We start from the raw sequence: 13,158 nt of genomic DNA, 5'->3' as shown, positions 1-13,158 counted from the left end.
ACCAGCTTAAAGTCATTTTGTACTTAAAATAAGCCCAAAAAATTAATTGTATTTGTTTGACTTAACTTATCTAAAACAGTTTATCAGCGGCTTTATTTTAAGCCCATCCAAACAGGCTTCTAGTCAAAAACTTAACTTTTAGGAGTAAGTTAATTCCAAAACTCGCGTACTCAAATTTAAAATATCAATTAAGTTTAACAGGCGGAGTAAACGAAATTGGGGTGTAAAAAATGTTCTAGCACATGTACCATACAGAAAAAGAATAAACCCCAAAATGAAATTTGACTTTTTTGTACTTACCGCCAATAGAAAAATTACCCTACACAAGTTGAAGACTGTAGTAATTAGTGAGACAGAGTCCTTTATATCCACAATCACTATATAATCGGCTCCTTCTCTACATAAACAAGCGTCCCTTTTCACTCTCCATCCTTCTTAATTCTCTGCTAAATTCTCCCTTCCAAATAAAGTTCCTCTCATCAACAAATCTCAGAATCATATACAAGTTTTTTGAGTTTTTTTTTTTTTTTGTTTAGTTGAGCACTCAAGTCTCAACAAAGCAACATGGTTATAAGAGATGACCATGAGGGTTTATATGGGCTTGATCATCATAACTTTGAATCTATGAACCCACAGATTAATGATCATGATAACGAGTATCTGAACACCAGTCTCCTGCTAAAAAGCCGGAGTATGAGTTCAGATTCTGATGAAGATGGTCGCTCGAAAAGGTTAAGGCCGTCATCAGAATCCAATTCAGAGGTTTGTTACGTTGTTAGCCATTTTCCATGGTTTGCTTATGTGTAAAGTTTTTAAATCTAAGTTCCAATAGCCAATATGCATGTTTTTTTTTTTTTTTTTTTTTTTGACCTTTTTCTTTTCTGCATGTGGTTTTTTAGAATTTTATAATATGTGTTCTTTCAGCACATTTCTTTTAGGTCGGCACACCTTGGCCCCGCATCCACTTTGAATCAACGTATATTAACTTGTATTTAATCTTCTATCTTTTTTCTTTGTTTTCGTTATCTCATATAATATTTTTTGTTTTTAAACCAAAATCATATAACTCATGTTTTGGAGTTTTGATTTTTAAGCAGGAGTGGATGTATCATTTACGTCTCAAACTTTAAACCTCATTTAATATATGTACAAATTATAAATCGAGAACCTAGAACTTAAAGGAAGTAGAATCTAGCACTTATAAACTTCAAATCTTGAATCCGCCTCTGGATCCACACATTTGTTCATTTCCACTCCATCTTTTGTGTCTGCATAGATAAATTAGAACGATGCCTTATCAGCAAGTAAAAAAATAATAATTCAAGGAATTCATCAAAAAACCCGTTATTTGATTGGTAAAATGAAGGAAACGTTAATAATTATTTTTTTCTATTTTTCGTAAACACATTAATTAATTCTTGGACTTTTACCGTTGAGAACCTGTACTCAAAAAAAGTAGAAACTCATAAACTTCAAATTTTGTTTCTGCTTCTAGATCTACGCCATTTGCTCATTTCCACTCCATTTTTTTTTGTCTGCATATGAAAATTAGAACGACAGCTTATTAGCAAGTAAAAAAAAAAAATCAAGAAATTCAGCAAAAACCGTTACTCGATTGATAAAAATGAAAAAAATGTTAATAAATAATTTTTTTCCATGTTTTACAGGATGGAGATATGAACGAGGCAGCCCTTCTTGGTCTAACACTAAATAAGACACCATCTTTCGTGAACTTAATAGAATCACAACTTTCAGAAGAGAATAAGAAAGGGAGTTCTTCTAGCAGCACTCCACGTCGAGGGAGACCAACAACTTCTTCTCGCCATGAAAATAATCAAATGAATTCTTCGAGAAATGCTGGTAGAAATAAGTCAAGGATGGAGGATTTTCCTAATGCTTCTGAAAAATTGAAGGCTTCCAACTTCCCTGCTATAAAGCTCACAATTGGCAAATGGGAGGTAAATCTTGTTTTGTACTTTTGCATTTCATTAGATATTTAATTTTAAAAAAAATTAAAACTTATATTTATTTTATGAAAATTTGAAGCTTTTTAATGACATATCAATTAGATTTTCTTAGATTAATCAAGACTTTGATCTTAGACAAATGAAGTAGAGACCATATTGTTACCAATCTATATAAGCATGACCTATTTTTCCTATTTTTGGCACAAGTGATAATAGTTTTTAGTGCAATTAATATCAAAACTAATAACTCTACAAAAAGAATATTCTTTTATACATAATTGAACGAAATTTATTTTATGTATTCGCAAAGCAAAATTCAAATCCAAATAAAGAAAATATTCGATAGATATAGATACATAAATTGTTGGAACGTTCGTCCAGACTCCAACCCAAAAAATAAATAAATGGTACAATTGATTTATGATTTATATAAACCGAACAGTATTAGTATTTAGTTAACCGATTGAAACAATTGACAGAGAGTTTCAAGGTATGAAGGTGATTTAATAGCGAAATGCTATTATGCCAAGCAAAAATTAGTATGGGAAATTCTGGATGGACCTCTTAAAAGCAAGATTGAAATTCAATGGTCAGACATTGTTGCTATTAGAGCCACCATTCAACCTGGTGACCAACCAGGAATTCTGGAGCTTGAGGTTAATTTCTTCCCCTTAATTTTTTTTCTTTATTTATATATTCTTTAATTATAATTTTGGATTTAATTATATTTTTCGTCACATATAATTATTGATTACTATTTACACAGTTGAACCAACCACCTTCTTTTTATCGTGAAACAAATCCTCAACCTCGAAAGCATACATTGTGGCAGCAGACATCAGATTTTACTAGAGGTCAAGCTCCCATTTACAGGTGAAAAAAATAAATAAGTTAATTATGGTTCTCTATTTCACAAATTTAAAATTATGATTCTCTATTGTAAATGATTTCCCCCCCAAATAACTTGTGATTTTTTAGGTGGCATTGTGTTAGATTTCCTCCAGGAGTACTTGACAAGCACTATGAGAAGTTGCTACGTTATGATGCAAGGCTGAATGAACTAAGCAAACAACCTTTTCCTCACCAATCATGTCCTTATTTTGAATCAAACAATCTTGAGCTTTCAGATATCTCATTTGACAATAACTACGGATCTCAGTTTTTTCCGAGGATGCATCATCCTTTTCACTTGTCTTATTCTTCGTCGGTTTTACTCCCTAACCATCCAATGCCCAATAAATCAACAATGATGACACCTGCCAGACATTTCAGTTCAAGTTTTCCAGTTTCAGGTATGAATCGTAATTGTTCTACGTGACTGGTTGATTTTTACACAATTGAGTGTGTGGTTATAGTGATTCACTCTAGGGTGTTAATTTAGTCCATAAAATATAAAAACTTCAGGCCAACTTTTATTAGTTTGATTTGATAATTAAATAAATTATAAAAAAAACAAATGAAACGTGATTTTGAAGTGGACATGTCAAATTATGACTCATAGTCTACTCCACTTTACTTTTCCATTATGATCAAAACAATTGATTTGACGGATTTTGATTTCCCCGCCCCAACCATGTAGTCCAATATGTTCATTGACATTTGACACCCCTAAATTTACATCTTTAAATTAGTGAGATTGTTGTAAATGCAGATCAGAGGAGACGCAACTATGCACATATCAACCAAAGGAGGGTGCTTTGGGGCCAAGGATCAAACAACTTGGTGAATGCTGCTATGGGAGATCAAACTATTGGAATGCTGCCCGGTTTGACAACACCACCAGCCAATTGGGTTATTCCAACCCAGGATCATCAGGTGATGTATCAACAGAATGACTCGATGGGAAATAATCCAGATAATGTAGCACTAAATTATATAACGAACCACTTGCTGGACGATAATCAAGTGGCATCCTCCAACGAACCAAATCTAGTTGCAAATGTGGACTCGATGTACTCATTGCTCGAGCACCACGAGAATGGAAGCCTTGATGCTACAGGTGATGTACCTGGCTTAAACTTCGGTTATCAGGTGATGTACAATTATGAACAGGATGTTGTACCAGTCGTACCAAACAATGGAATGATTTACGCAGAGCCAATTAGTTGGATGGTTTCTCAAGAGGCAAATCAAAATCTAAATCTGGAACAAACCATGGAGCATTCAGCTATTTCTTCTACCTATGCTGATACAATCTATGGAGGTTATCCAACTCTAGATGTGAATCAAGATGTATGATCCCTTCTTGGAAAACAAGAAACTGGGGTGTTTAAGTGGAGTAAGGGATGAAAGAGCTGTTGCTTCATGTTTTCCCTTTTTGCAAGTACATTTTTATTACCTTATCAAAAAATAGAGAACTTTGTGACCTCTCAAAATTAAGGGGTCTCCTCTTCAGTTCTACCTTCCATCTTCCATTTCTTTTAGTTATGTTCTCATCTATGCAAATGAGCAATGTAATAACTTTTGGTTTAGAAGTAAATTAAAAGAGACTTTTTTAAGTCAAGATGAAGGTGTTGAAACCCACAGATCTCAAGTTCAATTCCTTTTAAAGCATGAATTTATGCCCGATTTATACGTTGGTATTCGCTCAACTAGTTGAAACTAGAATGTGTCAATTTGCACCTGTTATTCTGCGAGAATGTTATGAGCATTTCCTACTACTTAACACAAAGAGTTCCAACTGCAATAGTTAGAACTTAGTAGTTCCATAGTACAGTGTCCACCTAATAATACTAAGGGCCTGTTTGGAAAGCCACCTGGTAATTGGAATTGGTGTAATTACTAGTAATTACCCAGCCTAGTAATTACACAGTAGTGTAATTACAACGACCTGTTTGTTTGTCATAACGTAATTACAGTGTAATTACAAGCGTGCTGTTTGGTTGCACAAGTTTAATTACACAGTCAGTTTAATTTAAAAATAAAATTTAATTATAAAAAATTTAAAATTAATATTTAAAAAAATATTGCCTTTATAAATGATATTAAATTAGTTATTTAATAACATATTGTTTCTTGAAAATATATTAATTAATAATCATATATTTGTAACTAATATTGTAACAAAAATAATTGATATATATTTTTCAAATTGATATTTAATTTTAATTAATTATAAAACTTAAAAGAGGACTTTTTTTGTAAGAACATCGTGGATTGGATGTTTGACAAAAAAATAATACTAATAAATATAATGCCATAACATTATTCAAATGTTTGACACAAAAAATCCATCAAATGTAAGTGAAAAATAAATAACATGCAATGTGAAAGAAAATAACTTAAAATTGAAAATATAACCTAAATTCAGAATCCAAAAGAAAAAGTTCTAACATAATACTCTTATGTCAAATTTCAACATTACATAAGTAAGTTCCAACGTAACTTAAGTAAATAATTCAAAAGAAAGGAAAAATATAAGTCTATAACCTCATTCACAATGAAATTCTACTTTAATAACGTCACTCGTTATATGTCAAGTTTGTTAATTACTCATTCTTTCCAATATTAAGAGGTGTAGTTTCAAATATTAGAATAATAACACGGTTATGCTAAATGAATAAAATAAAAAAATAAAAAAATACGAGCAATTACATGAAACCACAAGAAGTAAAGGTTGGGAATGAGAAGAAAGAAAATGAAAAATAAATAATATAAAAAGAAAAATACATTTTAAACAATAAAAATAATTAAAAAGAAAAAAGAAAAAAGAAAAAAGAAATTAAAATAATAGAAATAAAAAATAAATTAAAGTAAAAAAAATAAACAAACTAAAAAGTAACCCTGTAATTATAGGGTGTAATTACACCCAAATCTCAGCCCCCCCCCCCCCCCCCCCCCCCCGGCTTGAGAATTGAAGAGTGTATTTATATCCTGTCAATTACACTCAATTCTTACATAACTGTGTAATTACTTGACCAAACAAACAGGCCAAACTGTGTAATTACACCCAATTCCAATTATCTGAGTGGCTTTCCAAACAGGCCCTAAGGGGTGTATGGATCCAAAATTGTTAAAGATTCAAAAAGGAAAAGATCCACCATTTCACCCTCCAAAGGTATTTTCGTATTTGGAGTGCAAAGCTAAATAAAAGAGATTTGGATTTCAACACTCAAACATGATAGAAGAGTATCTGATTCGAAGCTTCAGATTCTATTGCTGAAGACTTCCGGGAACATAAACATAATAAGAGTTGGTAACAAGTTTTAACTTTTGAAATACTGACAGGGCATAATACAAGTTAATTATGTTAAACTAGTCTCAGAGATCAAAAATGATTTTCTTAGTAGCTGAAAACATTTATAGAAAAAAATAAGAGGAGACAGAAAGAGGAACATCATTACTAACTTTGGAACATTCTACAATGATACTGGAGTTGGTTCAGCAAGCGATTGGCTTTTTGTACTTAGATCTGGGATTTATCTGGAATCATCCGATGATCGCGAGGTAGATTTATCCCCTGTTTTGCTACCAGCTTCATCAGACTATGCAGAAATCCTGTGTCAAGTGAGCAAATCCCTCAAATTAGATGCTTCATTCTAGAAAACTCAAATACATTTAATCAAACACTTGAAAAGATATACAGTAAGGACAAGGGACTACAGCCTTCCACTACGAGATGAAGGTCATGGAATCCCATGCTCAGAGCAATATTAAACTTAGCTGCTCAAGTTACTAGCAACTGCTTTATTAGTAATTAAACTGAACTCCTATTTTACATCAATAGCACCGAATGAACATAAACAGGTATGTCCTGGAGACAAACATGACATAGCGAGCCTGCTGATTGTATTCCTTAGGCTTATTTTACTACTATCATATACCAATAAATCAAAACAAAAATTTGAAAATAAGGAACGTATGGCACCTGATGTCTACACTAAAACTAGCTAATTAGTATATCCGTCCTCTTATAATGTCAACACAAGTTTTCACTACATGGCAAGCGGTTATAAGGTGTTTGCTTGTGATCTTCTAGTGAAGTTTAATTGCCAAATTCGCAAATCTTAGACCATGTTTCCATCCCTTTTGAATAAACAATCTATTCCCTTTCATAGGTGAAGTCCAACAATAGAATTGAGAGAAGCTACGGATGGTCGACTTAAATCATGTCCTTATGCTCTTCCACAATCATATTGATCGCGAATCCAGATTGCAAAAGTGTCTAACAAGCGAAATCATTAATAACCCGAATAAAAAAAAAGAGTATAAACTGTTGGGTGTGCGAACAAAGTACCACATTGATAGCTCAAAAGAAAAGGGAGCTATTTATAAAGAGTTGAATACTCTTAATGATGTGAGGCCTTTTGAGAAAAAACGTGCGGGCTTGGCCCAAAGCGGACAATATCACATCATACTCGTCATCTTCCACCAAACCATTGGCTCTGATACCACTTTGTTGGGAAGAAACAAGCAATAACCAAATTGCACGACGAGGTAACAGCGAAAGAAATACCTAAGTCGAAACTTCCCACACTATTTGAACCAAGAGAAGACAATAAACACACAAATGAAAATCCATGCAGCAGCTATACCAACAATAAAATAACAAAGCAAGCAAAAATAAATCGAATGGAAGAGACACCAAATTTACGTGGTAAAACCCCTTCAAGTGAAGAGAAAACATCCACGGGACCTCCGGCCCACAAAAGCTCCACTATAATCAATAAGAGTTACAACAATGTTCTTTAAATGGCTACAACAACGAAGCCAAGCACGGAGCAACAATACATAAAAAATCAACAAGAGTTACAACAATGTTCTCCAAATGGCTATGGCTACAACAACGAAGCCAAGCACGGAGCAACAATACATAAAAAAATCAACAAGAGTTACAACAATGTTCTCCAAATGGCTACAACAATGAAGTCAAGCACGGAACAACAATACATAAAAATAGCACCAAAACTAGTGAAGAAAGGAGAGAAATCACCCCAAAAAATGAGCTACTGTTCGTACTCGAAAACTGGAGCTACAGACCACAAAATACGATCTCCACCATTGAAATCGAAGAACCAGATGTTGATAACCCCCAGTTCAAATTTCAGCACGATCCAACGGTTAATGAATCGGAAAACACAATTTAAAGTGGACTGCTGTAGCAGAAAATTTCTGGACGAAAATCTGCTTTCTCTCTCACGTTTTTCTCTCTATATGGCTGCTATGAATTCACTCTTGTGTTCTAAAAATAAGACCAAAATTGTTCCTATATATAGAGAAAATTTTGGGTAAAATTATCCTGGTCCAAATTGGATTGAGCTTTATTAATCCAATTCCACATAGGAAGGGAAAACCTAAAAACCTAACAATTCTCCCCCTCTCAAATATGTAGAGGAAACCGCCATCCTGGCGATCAAGCAACACTCTTCAAACTTCCCTCTTAGCAAAGCTTTGGTCAATATATCCGAACCATTATCATCAATGTGAATCTTCTCAAGTTCAAGCAACTTCGAATCCAACACATCTCTGATCCAATGGTATCTCACATCAATATGTTTCGACCTACCATGAAATGTAGAGTTCTTGCCAAGATGAATAACACTTTGACTGTCGCAATAAAGCACATACCTCTCTTGAGCAAAGCCAAGTTCCTCCATAAATCTCTTCATCCAGAGCAACTCTTTACAAGCTTCAACGACAGCAATAAGCTCAGCTTCTGTAGTAGACAGAGCAACACATTTTTGCAACCTAGATTGCCAAGACACAGCTCCCCCTGCATAAGTAATCAAGTAGCCCGAAGTAGACTTACGAGTATCAATATCATCGGCCATATTTGAATCGGTGTAACCACAAAGAATAGGCTTTCCTGTCCCAAAACACAAACTCAAACTAGAAGTGCCGCAAAGATATCTCATAATCCACTTCACAGCATTCCAATGCTCTCTTCCCGGATTAGAAAGAAAACGACTGACAACCCCAACGGCATAAGCAATATCAGGTCTTGTACAAATCATCGCATACATCAGACTGCCAACGGCTGAAGCATAAGGAACTTTCTTCATATCATCCTTCTCACCATCACTGGAAAGACACTGCTTCGTGCTCAATTTGAAGTGCATAGCTAAAGGTGTTTTGACAACCTTAGCTTTATCCATGTTGAATCTGCGAAGTACTTTCTGAATGTACTTCTCTTGTGATAACCACAACTTCTTGGCCTTTCTGTCACGAACAATCTGCATGCCAAGAATCTATTTTGCGGGTCCCAAGTCTTTCATGGCAAAAGACTTATTCAACTCTTGCTTCAACTTCTGAGTTCTACAAGCATTCTGACCAACAACAAGCATGTCATCAACATAAAGCAATAGAATGATAAAGTTACCATCAGAGAAATTTTGCACAAAAACACAATGATCTGAAGAAGTCTTCTTGAAGCCCTGTCGACTCATAAAAGAACCAAACTTCCTGTACCACTGCCTGGGAGCTTGTTTTAAACCATACAAGCTCTTCTTCAATTTGCAAACATAACTCTCTTTACCTTGACTTCAAAACCTTCTGGCTGCTCCATATAAATTTCTTCATCTAAGTCACCATAAAGAAAAACAGTTTTAACATCCATTTGCTCAACCTCTAAATCTAGACTTGCAGCCAAGCCTAGAACAACCCGAATGGATGACATCTTCACAACTGGAGAAAAGATTTCATCAAAATCAACTCCCTTCTTCTGATTAAATCCCTTGACAACTAATCTAGCCTTGTATCGTGGAACTGAGTTACCATCTTCATGTTTCACCCTAAAAAACCACCTATTTTTCAAAGCTTTTCTATCTCTAGGAAGCTTAACCAGATCAAATGTATGATTATCATGCAAGGATTTAATCTCATCTTGCATAGCATCAAACCACCTTTCTTTTTCTTCACTATCCATGACCTCATTAAAACTTTCAGGTTCTCCCCCATCAGTCAAGAGTACAAACTCATTGGGAGAATAACGAGATGAAGGTACTTTCTCTTTAATAGATCTTCTGAGAGAACTTGCTGGAGCATCAATAGTAGCTAGTTGCTGGCCAACCACATCATTTTCCACTGGAGCATCAACAACATCATGCTGGTCATTCTGAACATGATAACTATCTTTATTATCAACTTGATCTTCATTATTTTGAAGATTTTCTTCAGGTGCAATAGTCACAGAAACTAGATCAACATCAACTAAGCTCTCATTGCTCTGAGAATCAACCTTCTCAGCTTTGTCAAAATCTTCAATTGTCTGGTCTTCAAAGAACACAACATCACGGCTTCTAACAAGTTTCTTCTCAACTGGATCATAGAAACGATAGCCAAATTCGTCTTGATCATAACCAATGAAGATACACTGCCTAGTTTTAACTTCCAGCTTTGACCTCTCATTCTTAGGAACATGCACAAAGGCCTTACACCCGAAGACTCTCAGATGAGTATAAGAGACATCCTTACCAAACCAAACTCTGTTAGGGACATCACCATCCAAAGCAACAGTAGGAGATAAATTGATAACATAAGGAACAGTATTAAGTGCTTCTGCCCAAAATGAATCTGGCAGCTTAGCATGTGAAAGCAAACATCTAACCCTCTCAACTAGAGTTCTGTTCATCCTATCTGCTAAACCATTTAACTGAGGAGTCTTGGAGGAGTTTTCTGATGCCGAATACCCTGCTGTCTACAATAATTATCAAAGGGACCAATGTATTCACCACCATTGTCTGAGCGGATGCATTTTAGTTTCTTCCCTGTCTGTCTCTCAACTAAGGCCTGAAAAGTCTTGAACACATCAAGTACTTGATCCTTGGACTTCAAAGGAAATACCCAAAGTTTGCGAGAATGATCATCAATAAAAGTCACAAAGTAAAGTGCACTACCACGAGAGCTTACTTTAAAAGGACCACACAAATCAAAATGTACCAACTCCAGCAAATCATGCTTTCTTGAAGGTGAATGACTCTGAAAAGAAACTCTTTTTTGTTTCCCAGCTAAGCAATGAACACATCTCTTTAACTTTGCTTGTTTCACTCCAGAAAGCAAATTCTTCTTAGCCAAGTTATCAATCCCATTCTCGCTCATATGACTCAGCCTTCTATGCCATAATTCTGATGAAGTATCATTCTCCACCAAATTTACTGAGTCACCATAAATGGAGCCCTGAAATAAGTACAAGTCAGACATCTTGTAACCTCGAGCCACAATCATTGAACCTTTAAGAAGTTTCCACTGGCCACCACCAATGGTTTGATCATAACAATCATCATCAAGCTTTCCTACAGAAATTAAATTCAGACGAACATCTGGAGCATGCTTGACATTGTTAAGAACCAACCTCAACCCGTTCTTACTTTTCAAGCAGACTGTGCCAATACCAAGTACCTCAACCTCACTATCATTGCCCATTCATAAATTTTCAAAATTACCCGGAGTATAAGAAGAAAATAATTCCTTCTTTGGAGTGACATGAGAAGTGGCACCTGAATCCATAAAACCAGGTAGACTCATCACAAATAAGATTGATATCATTTTTACCACAAGCAACAAGAAGATCATTTTCAGCAACAACACAATTTTCATTATCGCCTTCTTTCTTTTGCCTTTTCTGGTCTCTCTTAAACTTGTAGCAATGTTTCTTGATGTGCCTTTTCAAGTGACAATAGTCATATGTAAGATTCTTATACCTGGAGGATCTTGACTTGCTTCTACTTTTGTCTCTGTCATTCTGAACTCTGAAGTTACTTCTCTCCCTGTCTTCAGTAACCAAAATATCGGAGTGTGAAACTGAAGAAGACGAAGCTTGAGATCTTCTTCTCATCTCTTCATTCAAACCACCACTTTTAGCATATTCCATAGTTACACCATCACTGGGATCAGAATTAGTCAAAGAAAGTCTAAGGGTTTCCCAAGAGTCTGGCAAAGTATTAAGAAGTCAAAGTCCCTGTATTTCTTCATCAAACTTGACACCCATTCCAGACAGCTGATCAAGGACACCCTGAAAATCATTGATATGATCAGAAATAGGGCTGCCATCTTTGTATCTAATATTCACCAATTGTTTCAGTAAGAACAACTTATTATTGCCAGTCTTTGAAGCATAAAGTGTCTCGATCTTTTCCCACAAGCTTTTAGCATTTGTCTCATTCACAATATGATTTCGAACATTATCTTCAACCCATTGTCTAATATAGCTACAAACTTGTAAGTGCGCAAATTCCCAATCCTCATCTTCAATGGACTCGGGCTTCTTAGAAGCAAACACAGGTAAATGCAATTTCTTGACAAATAGAAGATCTTTCATCTTGCTTTTTCAAATATGGTAATTACTGCCATTTAAACAAACCATCTTGCTTACATTTGCCTCCACCATTCAAATAGAAAATCAACACAACCAAATACAAACACAAGCTCTGATACCAATTGTTGGGCTAAACGGTCCAAAGACACTCTTAACATGAAGTGATATTGTCCGCTTTGGGCCAAGCCCGCACGGTTTTCCCCAAAAGGCCTCACATCATTAAGAGTATTCAACTCCTTATAAATAACTCCCTTTTCTTTTCAGCTATCAATGTGGTAGTTTGTTTGCACACCCAACATAAACAACAGGCTTGTTACTGGAATTAGTGTTTTAAAAGACGTTTTCGGGGCCAGCCCGGGGGCGGGGCGTACCAAAAATGCCCCGGGGCGATGGGTCGGGGCGAAAGTCTCCAAAGGTGTACGCCCAGCAATTCGGGGCGTACGCCCGGGCGTTTGGGGCGAGGTTTTTTTGTTGGGGCGTGTCGGGGCGTAAGCCCAGAAAACTTCTTCAAACTAAAACGAAATTTGTTAAATAAGTCCTTAATATAATGCCCAAATTCTCAAAAGTCAACATGTAATTACTCAAATGTTTTAAAAAGGAACTGAAACATTAAATTTAAAAGTCAAGACCTTTTTTTATTGCTAGAATGTCTAATATATATTCTTTTCCAATTATTTATCTTGTCTTCTACTATCTCAAAAAAGTAACGAGCAGTCACTTGTACTTGTAAGTAGCATATAATAGATTGTTCCAATTAGTTTTTTTGTGGGGGTGGAGCATATATATATATATATATATCACTTATTTATAGTTTTCTTCAAATTTTTACGCTATTTCACCTATTTAAAAGTATTTATCAAAAGTTTAACAAGTTGATATTTTGTGCATAGGGTGAGCGAGGTCAAAAGTGTAACACCACCCACATCTAAGGTTATTTTT

At 35.2% G+C, this 13,158-nt stretch overlaps 1 protein-coding gene across 1 annotated transcript; it reads left to right on the top strand.

Moving 5' to 3' along the window:
* Positions 1 to 312: 312 nt before the first annotated feature.
* Positions 313 to 4,502, top strand: LOC132600097 (uncharacterized). Its single transcript, XM_060313214.1, has 6 exons — positions 313 to 762; positions 1,668 to 1,958; positions 2,447 to 2,623; positions 2,734 to 2,840; positions 2,946 to 3,259; positions 3,619 to 4,502. Exons 1-6 carry the CDS (start codon positions 565 to 567, stop codon positions 4,203 to 4,205), a joined length of 1,674 nt encoding a protein of 557 aa, XP_060169197.1. The 5' UTR covers positions 313 to 564; the 3' UTR covers positions 4,206 to 4,502.
* The last annotated feature ends 8,656 nt before the right edge of the window (positions 4,503 to 13,158 follow it).

The sequence above is a fragment of the Lycium barbarum genome, chromosome 6, assembly GCF_019175385.1.
Source record: "Lycium barbarum isolate Lr01 chromosome 6, ASM1917538v2, whole genome shotgun sequence".
Taxonomy (NCBI): Eukaryota; Viridiplantae; Streptophyta; class Magnoliopsida; order Solanales; family Solanaceae; genus Lycium; species Lycium barbarum.
The sequence above is the reverse complement of the archived record's forward strand: the minus strand, read 5'-3'. Positions and strand labels throughout refer to the sequence as shown.